The 18,207-nt window shown below is 48.9% G+C and overlaps 1 protein-coding gene across 1 annotated transcript; it reads right to left on the bottom strand.

Annotated features, from left to right (window-relative positions):
- Window positions 1–1,773: 1,773 nt before the first annotated feature.
- LOC143143768 (growth/differentiation factor 8) lies at window positions 1,774–18,145 on the bottom strand. Its single transcript, XM_076305442.1, has 3 exons — window positions 17,466–18,145; window positions 3,798–4,413; window positions 1,774–1,993 (listed from the first exon to the last, which is right to left on the bottom strand). The coding sequence occupies exons 1-3, from the start codon at window positions 17,836–17,838 to the stop codon at window positions 1,774–1,776; spliced, it is 1,209 nt and encodes a 402-aa protein (XP_076161557.1). The 5' UTR covers window positions 17,839–18,145.
- Between the last annotated feature and the right edge of the window lie 62 nt (window positions 18,146–18,207).

Raw genomic sequence — 18,207 nt, forward strand, 5'->3', positions numbered from 1 at the left:
CTCTCTAGAGACAAAAAAAAAAAAAAAAAAGGATAAAAATAAAAATAAAAATAAAAAGAATCACAGGAAAACGTTTCTATCCGTACAAGGATTACGAAAAGTTCTGAGGTTCCAAGAGTACTCGAAGATGCAAAAAGTCTAGAAATCTTCCGAATACTGGGACACTCTCTCGGTCGGCGTACTTTAGAGCCAAGCAACTAGATATCACAACGATACTACCATAATTTACCGAATCACAAACAGACGTGGCTGAGAAAACAACGTCGTCGAACCTCGTGTCCTTCCCGAAATATTTATTCTTCGATCGTGAGCGACGAAGGACAAAAGTTGGCCACGATATACATACATATATAAATTATAATTGCCACTGTTGCACTCCGTCGACGGTCTAGCTACTGATACACGTGCGGAAATTTGTCCTCTCGTCGGATACAAAATTCGTACTAATTCGGTCGACTGTGATGACATAGCATTAAAATTGCTGTTTCAGAGTGCGATTGGCCGAGTGATACAGTTCGTATCTACAAACGTACCTAAAGATACGCGTAATCGCGTTAGAAAAAAAAAGAGGAAAAAAAAAGGAAAGGAAAAAAAAAAAAAAGTATACGTTCGAGACACGTTCGCCTATATTGTATAAGTAACGTCCTCGCGTGGATCCTTCGAATTAAAGATTCAGAAAGATTCGTAGGAGAAGCGACATAGAACGACAGCCTAGGTACGACATATTTACACAAACCTCACACGCACTCTCGAACACGCACTCACACGCTTCGCTAAAAAATGAAAGGGGAAGGAGAAAGTATGTATACGTATGTATATGTATAGGGGAGACAGTGAGATAGAGAGGGGAGGAGAGGGACGAGACTGTAAAAGAAACGAAAAGGAAAAAACATTGAAAAACAACGATTTCACTGTACACCGAGATCTTTTGGCCAACACGTTTTCACCGATCAACGCGACGACTATACCGGAAACGAATCGCTTCTTCTTCTTCTTCTTCTCCTTCTTCTTCTTCTTCTCCTTCTTCTTCTTCTCCTTCTTCTCCTTCTTCTTCTTCTTCTCCTTCTTCTTCTTCTTCTTCTTCTTCTTCTCCTTCTTCTTCTTCTTTGTATCCTCGTTTTCTTTTCTCTTTTGGAAAGGCATCGATGTGCAAGGGGCAAACTGTTAACGAAATGCTTTCGATGTTGCACGACCGGTGCAAATTCTATCTTCGACGAAGTCGGTTTATCAAAAAATGGTCACCAGAGAGATTTTCAAAAATGTAACAAGCTCCCGTATAAAAAATAATTCTTTCGTGGTCGTTCTCTTAGATCAGGTGCAAACGCATCGACACCTTAAAAATAATACCGTGACTCTAGGAACTATCCGCCTTGCCATGGACCATGGACCAGTATCGAGGTGCCTGTCGTGTTAACTCGTCGGTAAGCATCTTGGTCGATCTTTCGATCCGTCCCTTTTGCTGCGTTCGTTATCTAGACAAAAAATGTTCGTCCTTCGTGCTCCCAAGAGGGATTATCGCGGCACCAAAACACCCCAAACAAGGCACTTTCAGTCTATCGAATGAGGAATCGTCGAGGATAAAACGACGACGTGGATGACGTACGACGATCGTCGCAATTCAAAGGTCCTTCGAAGAGTAGAAAACAAAAAAAATATATGTATATAAACGTCCACGATTATCGCGTATCGTGCGAGACACCACGGACGACGTCCCCGGCGTCCTCCGCGTCGTCGTCGTCGTCGCCGTTGATCCCCGTCGAGCCGTAAGGTGGACTATGAGCATCCACATCTTTCGACGACCATCCCTGGTAACCGCGAGAACACGATCTGGTACTCGTTGTCGAAGTATAGCATCGTGATCTCGGAGAGTTTCCTCGGTGCGCAACACGGACCGGTGTTGTTCGGCGGTTCCGCCAGGCTGATGATGTGGGTGTTCGGATAGGCCTGCAGAAAGGCCATTGGACAGTCGCCCGAACAGTAATTGGCGTCGTACCTGGGGCACAAAATCGTAACGTGTCTATTACGCGTCACCGTACCTGGATCGGTGCTGGAACTTCGATAATCGAACCTTGTCAACGGGAACTCGATATTCTATCTCGACATAGTGTCGAATCACGGATCCACAGTGTCGATCCGACGCGAAACGATCACAGTTCTACTTTGTTTCGTGTCTAGTTAACCGCAGATATACGCTACTAACTCTTCGAGAACCTGGCAAGACGAATCGGTTACTGATGGAAGATGAGTAACTTTTCACCAGGGTTGTTCTTTCGATAAGAATTATAATTACAAGTGGAAATAAATATTATAGTTTTCGTTCGTGGTTCGTTATTCGAATTCTACCTTTCTCCGTGTACTTTGTTGTTTCAGAGACGGGTGTGTCTTATCGACTCGTACGATACAAACACTGTGACTCGATTGGCAGGACACACACGTTCGGCAGATCGCGTTAAGTGTTACGAGCTGATTTTTCGCAAACTATACCGAAATTCTTTTTGCATTCTATTGGGCTCGAAGTCGACGTACGAGGTGTTACTTTTATTCTTTTATTATTTTCTTTTTTAAGTCGAAACGCTGGGTAAGTTTTTACATTTCCGCGTAACTCGTACAAAAATTACTAACGTTTATTCGAAACGTTCTTTCCTGTGCACGATGTATCTGTAGGTGAATTTCAGTGTTCAATTACGCGCTCAAAGTACCATCCTTATTATTCCAACAATAGCGAAACGACAAAAGTATTTACTAGCTGCGTATAGAAACTGCAAACACTGCATTATCTTTGGCAAAGCCCCGTGAAAAATCCAAAGACGTCGACATCCGGTTCTTTCGAGAAATTATTTGCCACAATGTCAACGGCAACCGCGTCGTATCGATTCGAACGATCGAAATCGCGTCAACTTAAACATAATTATCGTTGTATCCCTTAAAAATGTTATCTGCTTTTAGATAAGCTGTCCCCGGGAAAATATTCGTCGTTCCGTTGAAAAAAAAACGAAGATCCTCTTAGTAACGTTCAATGCCTCGTACGTCGCTCGGTAGACCCGCGAAAAGTTTACAAAATTGAAAGAAACATTTCGAAATGTATTAGAAACGTTAAAGCAGATCTTATCGAAAACGAATCGCCTTGAACTATGTATTCGTCGACTAAATTGCGATTCCGTGCTTGGACTCGTTGGTTTGCTCTTGTCGAAAGAAATTACGTCGAAAATTCGTTCCATTGCCCGCGGCGGATGAGTGTCTGGAATAGACAAATAACGAAAATCGCAACGATCGACGCGCAGATACGTTAAACCTCGCGATACCAACGATTCGAACGACCACGGAATCGCATCTGGGTTCAAACGAACCGTAATTTGGCCTCGAACGATCTCCAACGAAAATTCCAATACTTTATCGTACCGTTCTTAATTTCCGATCGAAAGTACACGGTATGGAACGAATAAAAATTCTATTATCCAACACTAGAAGTACCAAAGGGTCAATTTCACTCGTTTCGAACGTGTTTTCAAAATTACTCGATCATTGACCGTATCTATAGCTACGATACTCGACGATTATCGAAACAGACAACTGACAGTGTTTGGTGAATTAATTTACCCTCTGTTCTAACTTGGAAGATACGCACGCGGTCCGATAGTTGTTCTAGCGTTGATCTTTTTCAATTACCGAAGAAAAGTCGCGCCAGCTTCACGAACCGAGAAGAATCCGGTACGCGACGAAACGTGGGGTAAATGGTGTAGGTGTTCCTCTCGAAGACTCGTTTTGCGAGTAATACAAAAATGATCGGAGGTACTCACTTTTTGGGCGCGATTATCCAGTCCCAGCCAAACTTCTCGAAGTCCACGGTGAGCTTGTATCGACAGCACCTGGTCTCCTGGCTGGCTTCGTCGCAATTAAGTCCTACGTTTCTTTTGATCCTCGCCCCCCTTCTGGAGTCGAGCTCCTGTGTCTGCACCTCGAGGTACGGCGCGTACTCCGCCCCAGGATTGGTCTCGACTAATTTAGAATTCCTACGATGATTTCCACCGGGGCCGGATATCTTCAAGGCTACTCCCAAATTGTCCCTCGGGTGCTTGAACCACTCGGCCACCATTCTTCTGAGCTCGATGGTCACCCAGTTGCCCCGTCGTCCGCTGGGTCGGGGGTGTTTCGTGGTCAACGCTGGTCCGAGTAGAGGACCACCGTTTTCGGTGACACCGCGAAGGATCCTCTGCAACGTGATCGTCACCGGACCTTCTTCGTGACTCTCGTCGCTCTCCGCGTCGGCCGGCTCGTCCGTTTCTTGGGGATCCTGGCCTGTGCCGCATATCCACAGGGATAGCTCTGCCCTGGTCACGCGATGCTGGACCACCTTGTCGGAGAATTTAAAGTAGAGAACGTCGAGACTGCCCTTCGAGTGCCTCAGCCTCTGATCTGAAAACCGAGAGAGAGACAGGGTATTCGTTGAATCCGATATGCTAACGGACGAACGAAACGTCTAAGAACGAAACGACGAGCGCAAGAGAGACATCGATTGGTAAAAATGATCGGGGGATCGATGACGGACAAGATGTCCTTACGATCGGTATACGCAGCGGTCGAGCAGTCGGCCGGCGTCTTCCCTGCTCCGCGATTGGCAATAAATCAAGAACGAGAGAAGTGGCCGTCGAGTTTCTTGCTAGCCGAGTGAACCGCGATCCCGTGCGTCGTTGATTCTACTCGCGCACGTGCGTCTGACATTTACCCCGGACGAGGACAACGGACCAACACGAACAAGACGACCGGGACGACGAAGACCACTGTTCGACCCGACCTACGTCGTCGCTGGATCCACCATCGTCGCCGATCGAACCGAACGAAACGGAGAGAAAGAGAAAGAGAGAGAAAGAGAGAGAGAGACGTGGAAAAACACTCGAAGCAGATTTATATACGCGTAGCGAAGCACGTTAGTGCCGGCTCTATTCAGGCCATCGCTCGCTGAGACCGCTTCCATGAAGGGTAAAGCCACCTGAAATCGTACCGTTACCCGGACTACCTACGTTTTTCCTACGACGATCAATCAGCGGTCACCGCGCGGAGTCGATCGAGCGATCGATCGATCGCTCGATCGATTGACCTACGGATCGCGACTTTGTTCTCTCTTCTCAAACAGACTTCTCGTCCCGGTATTCGACTGGATTCAACGGCTTCCGCGAAACGGACGGGACCGCGGGATCTACCATTCCCGGATACCAAATGTCAGTCGCGCGACTCTTTTTTTTCTCTTTTCTTTCTTTCTTTCTTTCTTTCTTTCTCTCGATCGTCGCGAACGCACCGAGCTTTTCGCGGAACTGCTTCGTCGTCGATCGTGTCGTCGTTAGGAAAAGACGAGGACGATTCGTGCGGCGAACCTCGCGCCGCTACGAGAACGTTCGCGAAGTCGATGGTTGTTGGCTAAGGCTACCGTGGCTACTCGAACGTTAATTGCCAAGATCCTGGCAGGGAAGGTTCGTTTAATTATTACGGTAAGCGGCGTCGCGCGCGAATATCGTTCGTTCGAATTCGAGGCTCGGTATCGTTATCGCGACTGTCACTGTCACACCGGCTGCAACGCGTACGCGTCTTATTTCCGGTGACGTTCCCGAGATAATTACTTATCGGTAGGGGGGATTGCGGGGGGGTTTCCCCTCTACGTTGGAGACCCGTCGTACGGATCTTCGCGATTCCGCGCGACTTCGATCCAAACCCATCGCGAAACGAGCATCAACCGGAGCGGATCCGTCCGAATCCTCGTCGTTTAAATCAATTTATCGCGACTAATTGCGTAAATTTCGACGCGATATTCGCGCCGTTCGTTTCTCCGTTGTTTCGTATCCCCTGTTCGCCCGAAACCCCCTCGAAAACCGTCGCGAAGGTTTCCAGAGAAAATTGCATCGTCGAGCGCCGATCCGGACAGACACCACGCCTTACTCGATTTACGGAATGTTCCGGTTCGCGTTCCACCCGTGGCTGTCGCCCGCTAATCAATTTAAAGAAGACAAACTTAATCGAATTAACCAACACGTTCCGGCCGTTTCGCCTTCGCGTTCGCTAGACTTCGTCGTTGGGTTTGCGCGATCTTTCGTCGATTGTTCGCGAACGTGCCGCGATTTTCCCGGGTCGTCGTTGTCGATATCGACGAAAACGTGGAACCGAGACGGAGAAACGCGAACGATAAAGCCGTACCCCGCCGATAGAAACGTTTGAAGGAATCGTCGCGATAAGTGTCCCCACGCTATCGCGAACACCGAGCACGCGTGCAAAGATAGAGGTTTGCATAATCTGTTCGCCAGGTCGTTTCGCGGCCATTTCTAGCTCTCGAGCACCCGCGTTTCGCGACGAGAGCGTACCAGGCTCCCGCCGGAGCGTTATTTCTCATTTTTCCGCTTGGTTCTCTTCTTTTTTCTTTCTATTTTTCTTTTCCTTTCGTTTTTTCTCCTTCGACGTTTCGCGCGGAAAGTACCCGCGCGCAGATCCTCGAATCGCGATACCGTCGATCCGAGAACCGAGCGATTCGCGTAAGCGAACTCGCACGAGTTCGCGGTGGCCGCGGCTCTGCGTCGCGTACTCGTAAATTTAGCGAGCGGTTCGTCGTAGTCGCGAAGTCGAAACCGCGGGGATGAGTCACGGGCGTGTCGAAAAACGTGGATAGAAAGAGCGTCGGGGACAGAAACGATGGGCAACTTTATTTTCGTCCAGACGCGACTACCGACCGTCTCGGACCCCCGTGATCTTTGAAAACGCATTTAACACCCCGCCGGCGACCAGGAAAACCACCGCCCGTCTGGATTTCGAAATAGAAGTAAACGAGTCGAATAAAAAGAAAAGAAAAGGAACGAGCTGCACAGGGACCAGGGGAGCAGCGGAGTAGAAGCAGAACGAGGAGAAGAAGAAAGAGGAGGGAAGAGGGAACGTCTGGCTCGGGTTTAGCAAAGGGAGACGAACGGACCCGTGCATCGAAAATTGTCGCGATGACGGATTATTATCCGGCTAGGGACAACCGAGGAGAACGCTCCGGCCAGTAGCCACGGTGATTCACCGATCCTGTTGTCACTCGGGTGCATCTTTGTTCCGAAAATTCCGTCCACCGACGCCCGGTTCGTACTCGTGCGCGTCCGTTAGCCGTGGACGGTACACGTGGCGGCGCAACGCGCGGATTTTAAATCCGGTGACGAGAGCAGACACAAATAAATGCGCAGAGCGAGCGCGACAGAGGAAGAAAGAGGCCGGCGGCAACGTACGGAAAAGAGATGAAAAAAAAGAGCCTCCTGTCGGAGGACAGGAGAGAGAGACAATAAAGCTAAAGCACCGCACCAAGTACATCGTGCCATCGCCGCGTAGAGATAAATATAGTTTTAGCGAACGGAGGTCACTCGCATTGCTCGGCCATACTGTTCGAACGTTTTCTAGTTTCTCGTCATATGATTTTTCCACAAGGATTGACGATCGTTCACCTTCCCGGGATTTACTTTCACGCGTACTTTTAACCGATACCGTCTCGTAAACCGACGGGTATGTAATTTTACAGGAACTATGCGCGTTATTTCGCGAGGAAAAATAACGCGAAAAAATACCAGCGCGACCGAGCACCGATCCCGCGATCGTACGCGAATTGGCGTCGCGAGCTTTTGCGAAATTCGAGCGTAATTCGCGCGTAATGCGTCGCGTACGATCCACGGTTACCGAAGCGTTTCCAACGAGCGTGTTTCGCGTACGGTGGGACGAGGTGCTCGCGCTCGATGTACGATCAACGGACCGGATCGATCGGTAATTAAAAGGGCGGTACGGGGAAAGGTTCGCGGCCGTACCTCGAGCCGAGCGTCGAATAAAAGGGAAAACAAAGACGGGAGGAGGTCTCGGCGAGTGGAAATAATGGAAAACAACGGTGATACCGCGGTGTCGTGGCCCTGCCTATAAATAAATGAAGAAATAATTGATACGGGACGACACTCCCGTCCCCCCGTCCCGTACACCGTATCCTCGGTTGCACTTTTCGCCGCTATCATCCGGTTCTTTCACTCTTCGCCGCAGCCGGCGGCGCTCTAAGGGCGACGACGTTTAAAAATATCACGCGACAAATCGTCTACCAGCGGCACATGACACGGCACGGCTAAACGCGTGTCCGGCTAACTCGTCGAAATTTAATACCGAAATCAACGGGACACCGGGTACACAGGTGTATATACCCAACCTACGATCGAACGCAGTCCCACCGGTAGACGTCCACGGTCTTCGCGATCTTTCGAAACCCGAAACACGAGTAGACCGTCGCGTGTTCAAACGAACCGAATCCACGTTTCCAAAACCGTTGGTTCGCGTACCGGTACGACCACCGATGAACATTTCGCGTCTCGTCTATCCGGTGAGCGAATCCCGCCCACTCGTCTCGCGAGAAGTAATTAATCGACGATAAAGGAACCGGTACGGCGCGTAAAAAGAAACCGGAAGGTTGAATTTTCGAACGGAAAGATAAACGCAACTCTGTGGAATTGACGGTGATCGATGAAACGAGAGGGTCGTGCGAGAGATTCGAAGGAACGAAGGCAAGGTAGACTCGTCTCTCCATCGGGCACGATCGCGAGGAGACAAGGAGGGGTGGAAGTTTGCGTGAGCCTAGCTGTGTACCTATATATCTACCCACGAAGAGCGTTGAACCCCGAAATTAATGTTGTAATGCACTCCCGTATCTCTGTCCCGGCTCATCCCACCCTGTCCCGTCTCTCGTTCCGTCGAAACTCGCTCGATAACGTGCCCTCTGACTTCGACTTGGGAATACTTAATTGCGCCAACAATCCTCAGCTCGGATACCTGCCGAGGTGAACGACCGATCGCGAATCTCTCGCGCGAAGGACACCAATTTCTTTTTCGATTTCTCCGTCTCTTTCCTCCGGCGCGTGTTTTCTTCTTTTTTTTTTTAGTTTCTTTTTTTTTTCGCTCTTTTTCTCTAAATTCCTAGAAAGCACGGATTTCGCGACGATTCCCCCGTTTCGATGACCGCCGAGAGGATCGAGGATCGCGGATAGCATCGAGAACTCGACGGGACGTCGCGCGAATCTTGGCTCGGAACGAGATATCGAAAATCGCTCGACGTTTCCACGAACGTTGAACTCGTACGAGACATCGCGGTGTACCAATGATCGCGAACCGAATTCGAGAAACACACTAGGAACGAGTACGCGTTTTCCGTCGGGTGAACGAAAATCGAACTCGAGACAAAACGAATTGGTGTAAACTCGATGCATAAAGGGATTGAAAATTGCTCGTGAGTTTGGAATAGGATCGAGTACGCGCGAATTCTCAATCACGGGAACATCGATGACCGAAAACCACGAACGAGTTCGCGCAGTTGATCGATGCATCGAAAATTGTCCACGGTGGTTTCTTCACGGCGTGAAATCTGAACGAGATAACGCGCGCGTTTCGTAGTTGTAAAACTGATCAGAATTGGAACGAACTGCGCGAAAAGCGAGCGTAGAACATGTTCGACGTATCGTAATTTACGAATGACCTTTGTCGAGGTTCGTTTATCCGAATCTAACCGAGAAACGAATAAAGGAACAACGATTATCGTAACGGTAGAGAGCGGAGTGTCGTAACGATCGCTTCCGTGGGATTCGATTCTCGAATTCGAAAAGACACGAGGATCGATCGTTCAACGAGTCACGAATCGATCGATACTGTATTAACGTACCACCGTGCCGCGTATCGAACTTGATCCCGTGGTTGTCCATTAAACGACGAACGATCATGCGTGCGCGTTCGTTCGCGAAACGAGCCGTTTCGCAGGAATAATGCTGGAACACGTTGGTTGACGTGTGGCCGGTAGGTAAGGCAGTTAGCGAAATTGGTCGTAGTGCGATCTACAAGCAGGACGTTAACGATCGCGAAACACAATAATTGTCGGTAGAGAATCGATGATAAGTTTTAATTCGTGCACGGTGGTGGAAAAATCCGTCCCGATAGCCGACGCGCGGCCGTTCTATATCTACGAGCACTTATCGTATTTCCGGTACTCGTTCAACGAAACCGCGCTTTCCGCGTAAAGTCCGTACCGAAAAGGACCAGTCGGTACGGTCCCTTTGGGCCGTGTTCCACCCGCAACACCGGACGTAAAAACTGCCGCCCTCGAGCAATTTGCATCGCGTGACGATACCGCCCTGCAATTGCGACTGCACTTCGACAGTATAACAGCGTAACTCGATAAAATTCGCATTTGGGTCACGCGTCTCTCTCTCTCTCTCTTTGTTTCTCGCTCTTTCTTTCTTTCTCTTTTTTCTCTCCGTTTCTCTCCGTTTCTCTCCGTTTCTCTCCGTTCGAAAGGGTCTAACGTACGCGCGTACCCCGCCGCGTCTATAGCATCGCGTGCGTTCGCGAACACGCGCCCCTTTGAAAAACGGAGTGGAAAAAGGGATAGAAAAAAACACGTAGAAACGCCTCTTCTTGCACCCCATCGTTTCTCCCGCGCGTCCGTGTACGAGTGTACGCGGTTCGAAATAAACGAGTTTAAGACAATTATCAGCGATAACGCGAGCCGCGCCGCGCCGCGCCACGCAGCGCCTCGCCTCGCTTCGCTTCGTCTCGCTTCGTCTCGCTTCGTCTCGCTTCGTCTCGCTTCGTCTCGCTTCGTCTCGCCTCGCCGCGAACGAATTTCCATTCTCGAAGCGTTCGGGATCAAACGAGTTCTTATCGAGCGAGTCGCGCGACAATTCCATCGGTACGACGTAATTGAAATATTTTCGTGGAAACGTCACACCGTGGACGAGTGCAACCAGCGCAACGAGCACGCCGCCCGTTTTCGTTGATATTTTTAACGAGCGCTGGGAACACGTATCGACGCTTCCTAACGCGGTGACGATAACAAGAGCCACCGAACGAGAGTAATAATATTCCCGGCGCCAAATCGGATGAGAATCTACGCAAAGGTAGCGTTGTAACGCGATACGATCGATCTAATATTGTAGGTACACGTCCCACGAGCGATAATACCCATCGAATTGTTATGTAACTCTAGTAGTCCTTAAATGCATTCGCGTTGCAACGCAGCATCGATATTCGCGACTGCTAATACCTCCTCCGAGAGCCAGGAACACGACAAACTGGTTTTCTGGATCGGCGCTACTGGCCAGATCAATCAGATACTGTACACACGGATCTATCGACGGGACGATCGAACTAGATCATCGACGAAATATCTCCGACGGTCGTGTTCCCTGTTTCTCGCGATCGCGGCTCGGTTCCCTTATCCTCGTCCACTCGAAACACGGCCTATTGTAAACTCGATTACGCTCGATCGCGGTGCGAGCGAACGAACCATCGCCGCCCGCGTCTACCGTATTTCGCTCGACATCGCGCCGAGCTGAATATTCGAAAGCGATGCGATCGTTTACCAAGCGAACCGAGTCTCGACCTCTTAATATTTCGTTTCGGAGCACGCGTTCGTAGAACCGTGCGCTCGATTGTTCGCGTAGCGGTCGCGAACGTCGCGAGGGCAGATGGGAGAGAAAGAGAGAAAAAGAGAGAAAGAGAGAGAGAGAGAGAGAGAGAAAAAATGAAATTCGAAGGAGACGACAACAAATGTCGTTGAAAATGAGAATCACTGATGGCACGGCGCCTGTCTGCGAGTATGCTGACCGCAGTTCCACTATCTGCACTGTCATTATTCAACGGCTTGTATATTCATTTCAGATTTATTAATTTCGCCAGGGCAGGTGCACTCGAGTCTGCCTCGAAGAAGAAATAGAACTACGCCCGAGACTCCATTATCCGAACAGTTTATTATCCAAACGGATCGTGTTCGCGGGGAATGCTGCAACCCGTGAAGAAACGATGTTTCGCAATCGGGTAAAAATCGATCGCGATCGGTAAGCATTTTCCACGAAACCGTGTCGAAAGGAAACTCCCGCGAATCGTCTTCTCGAATCGTCGAAACGTGAACAGGAGTGAAATTCGAAAATTAGTTGAAAGAAGACACGCGACCGGTGAAACGAACGCGAACCAGGCTACGATTTTACCGGGTACCAGCGAACGATTCTTTGCTACGAATCTTCGGAGCATTCGCACGTTATTCCTCGTACGTATCGCTTTCATTTCGGTCACCGATATCTGTGTCGTTCTTCCTGAAATACGGTACGATCGACGTTGGAAAAACGTCGGAAATACATTTTCTCATCCAAATCGTCGTCGTCCCCCTATTCCTCGCGGATAATGGACACTTTAATGTAGGCGAAAGAAACGTGTAACCGAAAATACGTTAAAACGGTGATGGTCGCCTACGATCGATCGCGTGTCCCGACTCGTGCGTTGTTCGTTCGTTTTCGTAAGATCTACGAAAAATCCACGAAACGAGGTTTCCTCGAGTTTTCGTAAAATCTACGAAAAATCCACGAAACGAGTTTTCCTCGAGTTTTCGTAAGATACGAGAAATCCACGAAACGAGTTTTCGTCAAAGACGCTTCCATTTTTAGCGTAACGGAAGTATTCGCGCGTTCGTTGTACACCTTCAAGGAGGCGTTGAAATTCCCGAGTGGCGGTAGACCGAACGAGACGGAACATGGCACGATTAGGCGACCGATCGACGCGCACAATAACCAACCGAAGAACCGACGGTCATTTTACCAGGAGAGCTGGAACAACACGACTCGTTCGCTCGCCCACGATAAGGTCCACGGGTCGAATTATGAGCGCGAGGAACCGGTGACCGTGACTGAACGACACCGAAACGTTCGGTCTCGGTCCCGTCCAAAAATATGAGAGTTCTAACAGCGGCCTGTCAACCACAGAGACAGATTTAATGCGATAATGAGCGATGGGCCTGACCTAGGCTGTGCACCGGCCATGACCTTCGTAGCGGATCGAGGCCGGTTCGTCGTTCGTGCGTACTTGGAAATTCGTGTGTATACACCGAGTGTCGCGTGAGCGAGCGTACAGTGAACGATTCCACGTACGAAAATACGTAACGAAAACGTGGTGTAACGATTTCGAGAACGAAGGTGGAAGATTCGGTACAAAGACGAGATGGAACGATCGGGAGAGGGAACAGAGAACGATTCCAGGTTCGAAGATACGTAACGAAAACGTGGTGTAACGATTTCGAGAACGAAAGTAGAGAAGGCAGAGAACGAAATAGTTGAACGGATCCGTTCGTAGTCTAATATCGCGTTGGAAAACGAAACGCGGCGTGTAATCGAGAGTTTGAAGAGAGTCGGTCGGGAAACGCGTGATTCGTGACTAGGAACGTTGACGAATTCTTCCTCGGAAGGTAAAATACAATAGGTTGGTTGTTCGAGGGTTACCGGGGACGCAATTAACGCGTTCGTCGCGCGATCGTATTGGTTCGGAGGGGAAAGTAGTTGTCCGTCGATACGCCGGATAAGAAGATTCGAAAGACGAGCGATCGACCGGTTACCGAGTCGATATCCTCCCCTGCGTTGAATAATTGCCGATCGCGAGAACGAGCGGGCACTCGACGATAATCGAAAGGTAAAAATCGTGACGAGCAATAGGAAAACGTTCCGTTCCGTTCCGTTCCGTGGTCCGCGGGTTTTATACGATTGGAGAGATATAAGCAGAAGCTCGTGCAACGACGCGTATACGTCGAGAGCGAGGCGATCGACCGGCGACCGAGCGGCAAAGATCGATCGATCTCTCGAGGACGACGAACAAAAAATCGACGGTCGTTTCAACGAAGGAGAGATCGAGATAGGGGAGAAGGGAAAAATACGGAGAAAGGACGAGAGGAATTCGAGAAAAGAGACGAGACCGGGGCTCGAAAGAAAACAGCGCGGGGAAAAAAGAACGCGTCGAGGTAAAAACTGACGAACGAAAAGAGGACGAAAGAGTGGAAAAGATCGCGGCCCGACGGGATAGTATAAAAAACGAAAATTGGGCGAACAGAAGAGGAATGTTGATGTCCGCGAGAGGCAGCGAAACAACGAGAAAAAAGACGCGAGCCGAAAGATAGGGGAGACTCGTAGTCGGAGAAAGAGAGAGGCGAGAGCGGAGAGAGAGAGAGAGACCAGTGTGTACGTGAGCGAGCGAGTCGGTGTGCGCGCGAGTAAGCGAGCAATCGAGTAAGTGAGTAAAGAACCGAGTAAGTGAGTAAATATGCGAGCGAGCGAGTGAGTAAATAACCGAGTAAGTAAATAAATAAGTGAGCGAACGAGTGAGTAAGTGAGTAAACAAGTGAGTGAACGTGCAAGCGAGCGAACGAGTGAGTAAATAACCGAGTAAGTGAGTAAATATGTGAGCGAATGAGCGAGTGAGTAAATAACCGAGTAAGTGAGTGAATATGTGAGCGAGCGAGTAAATAACCGAGTAAGTGAGTGAATATGTGAGCGAGCGAGTAAATAACCGAGTAAGTGAGTGAATATGTGAGCGAGCGAACGAGTGAGTAATTAACCGAGTAAGTGAGTAAATATGTGAGTGAATGAGCGAGTGAGTAAATAACCGAGTAAGTGAGTAAATATTATGTGAGCGAGCGAACGAGTGAGTAAATAACCGAGTAAGTGAGTAAATATTATGTGAGCGAGCGAACGAGTGAGTAAATAACCGAGTAAGTGAGTAAAGAACCGAGTAAGTGAGTAAATATGTGAGCGAGTGAGTAAATAACCGAGTAAGTAAATAAATAAGTAAGCAAACGAGTGAGTAAGTGAGTAAATAAGTGAGTGAACGAGCGAGCGAGCGAGCGAAGGAGTAAATAAATAACCGATTAAGTAAATAAATAAGTGAGCGAGAGAACGAATGAGCGAGTAAGTGAGTAAGTAAGCGAGTGAATGAGTAAGCGAAAGAGCAAGAGATAGGAATGAATGAGCGAGTGAACGAGTAAAATAGAATAGAGATAGAAAGAGAGGAGGAATCGGGCCACGAAGCTACGAATATGCAGAAAGCGAACGAGTATAGGTAGGCGGGGAGGAGATGTTTGAGAAATGAGAGGGAAAAAAATTCGCGCGAGCGAATACCAGAGATCGTCCTGCAACGGGTTTGAGGCGTTCGAGGAGCGATATAGGTCGCCCGAGGCGATAACCGTCTACGAATTTGATACTCGTTCTCCATCTCGTCCTGTTTCTCTCCGTATACAATCTCGATTATTCCCTCTTGTTCCACGGTCCGGAGATTTCGGTATCGCGTCGACCGATACCTTCCTTCCCACCGAGCAGTAACGCTTCGCGCGATTTACTATGCGACACTCTCCGCAACGATAAAAAAAACCCGGCCTTGCCGTCGGCTGTTTGTTTTTATTAATCTAGCCGATAACGAGCAGAGGCGTGACTTTCGAAATTCGGACACATTTAGCCATAATTATCTCTCCGTGGTAAAGAAATTTCGACCGTGTCCGGCGTGATTCGGATCGCTCCCAGATATATACGTTATTGAACGGCTTTAATTGCGCGTCCTTCGTTTTCGACCAGCCGTATCGTTGTTGTACAGCCCGTTGAAAAAGTCTCACCGCGTTCCGTTCATCCGCGGTTGTAATTCATCGACGGTTAATGCCGATGGACGATTCGTCGCGTTGCAATCGGCTACCGCGCGCGCGAGAGAGGTACCGTGAAAAAATTCGATACGTGTGGAACGGGAGAGAAAGAAAGGAAAGGAAAGGAAAGGAAAAAGAAAAAGAAAAAGGAAAAGAAAAAAAGAACCAGAAGGGAAAAAGAACGAAATTTCACGGTGCATCCGAGATAACCAGTTCCAGCAAACCGATCGCGCGCATTGCTTCACAATTATCGATATAAAAAATTCACTCGTTTAATACCAGAGATCGCCGCTAAAGTACAAGGCCTACTGACAGTAGCCCTGTAATTTCGCGATAATACGAAAGTGCCGCGACTCGCTCGAAAGTACCCAAGCACCTCTAATCACAAGATACGGGACACATAACAATGTAGCAGTAAATAATCTGTCATGTTCCGTGCGTGTCCTGTCAACCGGCAATCGCGGATAAATCGGTTATTATATTTAAAATCGCTCGGAAATCATCGGCTTCTCGTCCAGCCGGTCGATCGGATACTCGGTTTTTCGAGGGAAGCCCTTGATTTCTTTCGAGCGACGAGAGGGGGTTAAATACAGGTTCCCGGCTCCAATAACACCACCATTACACGGCTAACGTCGAAAACTTTGAAGACAGTATTGCCTTAAGGACTCTAACTACCTCGTACATTCTTGTTTCGGCCCTCCCACCTATCCTATAAATCGTCTCTTCGTCCTCTTAAGGTTCGCGTTAAATACGCTCGCCTACCGATCGTGCGGCGTTCCTACCGCGTGTATCGTTCCTCCCGTGCCGTAGCCGAATCGAAATCGAAAGTGTGTTATTAACCGGGTGTCCGGTGTGCGTACCAATTAAGAGGAACGATCACCGTAAATTACGGAAAGATTAACCGTAACCGAGCCGCCGGCTCGCGAATAGCCCGTGAAATATTACATAAAGCAATTTCGCCCGGCGGGGAGCTAAGGAGGTTCAATAAGGCCCATTATCGCCTCGCGAGTACCCCTCGAAGCCTGAAGGCGAGATCGAATTTCAAATCGATCCCGCTCGCTCGGAACACCCCGCACCAAGGACCGAGGAAGCCCGGAATATTTTTCTGCCCAACGAAAGGGGCAGATCGAACAAATTTAGAATGGACGAGCGACTAACGCGACTGTGGACGCACCCTATCCCATCGTTGTCGTCGTCGTCGTTGTTGTCGTTGTAGTTGTCGTCTCTTTACGCAGAAACGGCAAAGAATCGAAAGAACCCTAATCTCGTTACGCAGTTTCGTACGCGATCAACTACTGTTGACGGACAAAGTCAGGAGTAAGTTATATAAAAACTTTTTATTTCCCGCTTAATCCGGTGTTCGTTGCTCGAGTGCGTTTCAATTTAAACTACAATGTTACAAATTGCAGTTACACGACATCGCAGATAGATCGCCGGGTTGGTAAGGTTAATTCGGTTGATGTTGCCAAGGAAAAACACGGCAGCTGCTTCCTAAGACGATTTGTCGTATCGTAGTTGCTATCTCCAAGTGTACTTACGATCTAAAAGCATCGTTCCTTTTTTTCTTTCGTTTTTTCCTTTGTTTTCTTTTCCCGTAATTTTTCGATAACGTTAAAAAAAAAAAAGAAACATTGATCGCGATACCGCGGTAACATCTGTGCGTTCGCCTCGAGTATCGATAAATACAGGGTAACTCAAAATACGCTACACGATTGTTCGCGCGTGCTCGCTCTCTGTGTCTCTCTCTGTTTGTTATTCTCTTATTTCTTTCGTTTCGTTTTTCTCGTATTTTCTTCCGCGATTTACGTCTACCCGGTGTGTAATAAAACCGTGTTACCGTTACAATTTTCATACCCGTGCAAGCAACACGTACACGCACGAGATTCTAGAAAATATTTTCACCTATTTTCAAACACGTATCGCGCGTCAAGGTGCGATCCGCGTTTAGTAAAGGTAATCGTGATTTTCCTGAAACGAAGAAGTGTAAATTGGGACTTACGTGGTTGCGCCAGGGCAAAGACGCTCTCCGTTTTGGCAGAGTACTCGTCGATCTCCTCGTGGTGCGTGATACCGGGCTCGAGAGGTTGCGGTTGATCGGCTTGCATCCCGTACATGTCCATCAGTTTCGAGATCGGCGGGATCCTCGGTAGAGCTCTACCCGTCATGTTCGGCGCTTGCTTCAAGCCCAACTTGTTCAGTATCTGTTCCTTGATGGCTTCGAGGCTGAGTGCTCTGATCTCCTCGTGCATCCTGCAAGCGTTACAGGTGTTACCAGCCATCGCCAGGTATCTGACATGGGCTCTCTCGATGCCAGGAGCGTCGAAGGCACCGAGGAGGACCAGTGAGAGCAGCAGCAGCGCCCTCCTGACCATCTTGCTCAAGGTCACCCTTAGTCGGATCAGTTACGATCGGCCTTCCTCGCGAAGGGAAACGATCAGATGCTCGACTTCATGGTTACACCTTGGCGATTCCTTGCCCCGTTCCTTCCCTGGCTGAGAAAACTGCTCTCGGCCGGTGCTCCTATCTTTGTTTTTATCTCGCGTAGATTAGGGACTCCTTCGCCGCTTCGGTTGCCTTCGCTTCCTCTTCTCTTTCTTCCACTTCTTTTTCCTCTTCCTCGTCCTCTTCTCCTTCTCCTTCTTCTTCTACTTCTTCTTCTTCTTCTTCCTCTTCTTCTTCTTCTTCTTCTGTTTCTTCCTCCACCTCCACCGCCACCTCCTCCTCCTCCTCCACCTTCTCCT

The sequence above is a fragment of the Ptiloglossa arizonensis genome, chromosome 2 (assembly GCF_051014685.1).
Source record: "Ptiloglossa arizonensis isolate GNS036 chromosome 2, iyPtiAriz1_principal, whole genome shotgun sequence".
Classification (NCBI taxonomy): domain Eukaryota; kingdom Metazoa; phylum Arthropoda; class Insecta; order Hymenoptera; family Colletidae; genus Ptiloglossa; species Ptiloglossa arizonensis.

Bases quoted from the DNA above. Each gene is read 5' to 3' on its own strand.
- LOC143143768 (XM_076305442.1), bottom strand. From the start codon at position 17,838: ATGGTCAGGAGGGCGCTGCTGCTGCTCTCACTGGTCCTCCTCGGTGCC. The intron at 4,414-17,465 runs GTAAGTCCCAAT...CTCGGTTTTCAG, and splicing joins CTTTGCCCTGGCGCAACCAC to ATCAGAGGCTGAGGCACTCG. The intron at 1,994-3,797 runs GTGAGTACCTCC...TTTGTGCCCCAG, and splicing joins TGGATAATCGCGCCCAAAAA to GTACGACGCCAATTACTGTT.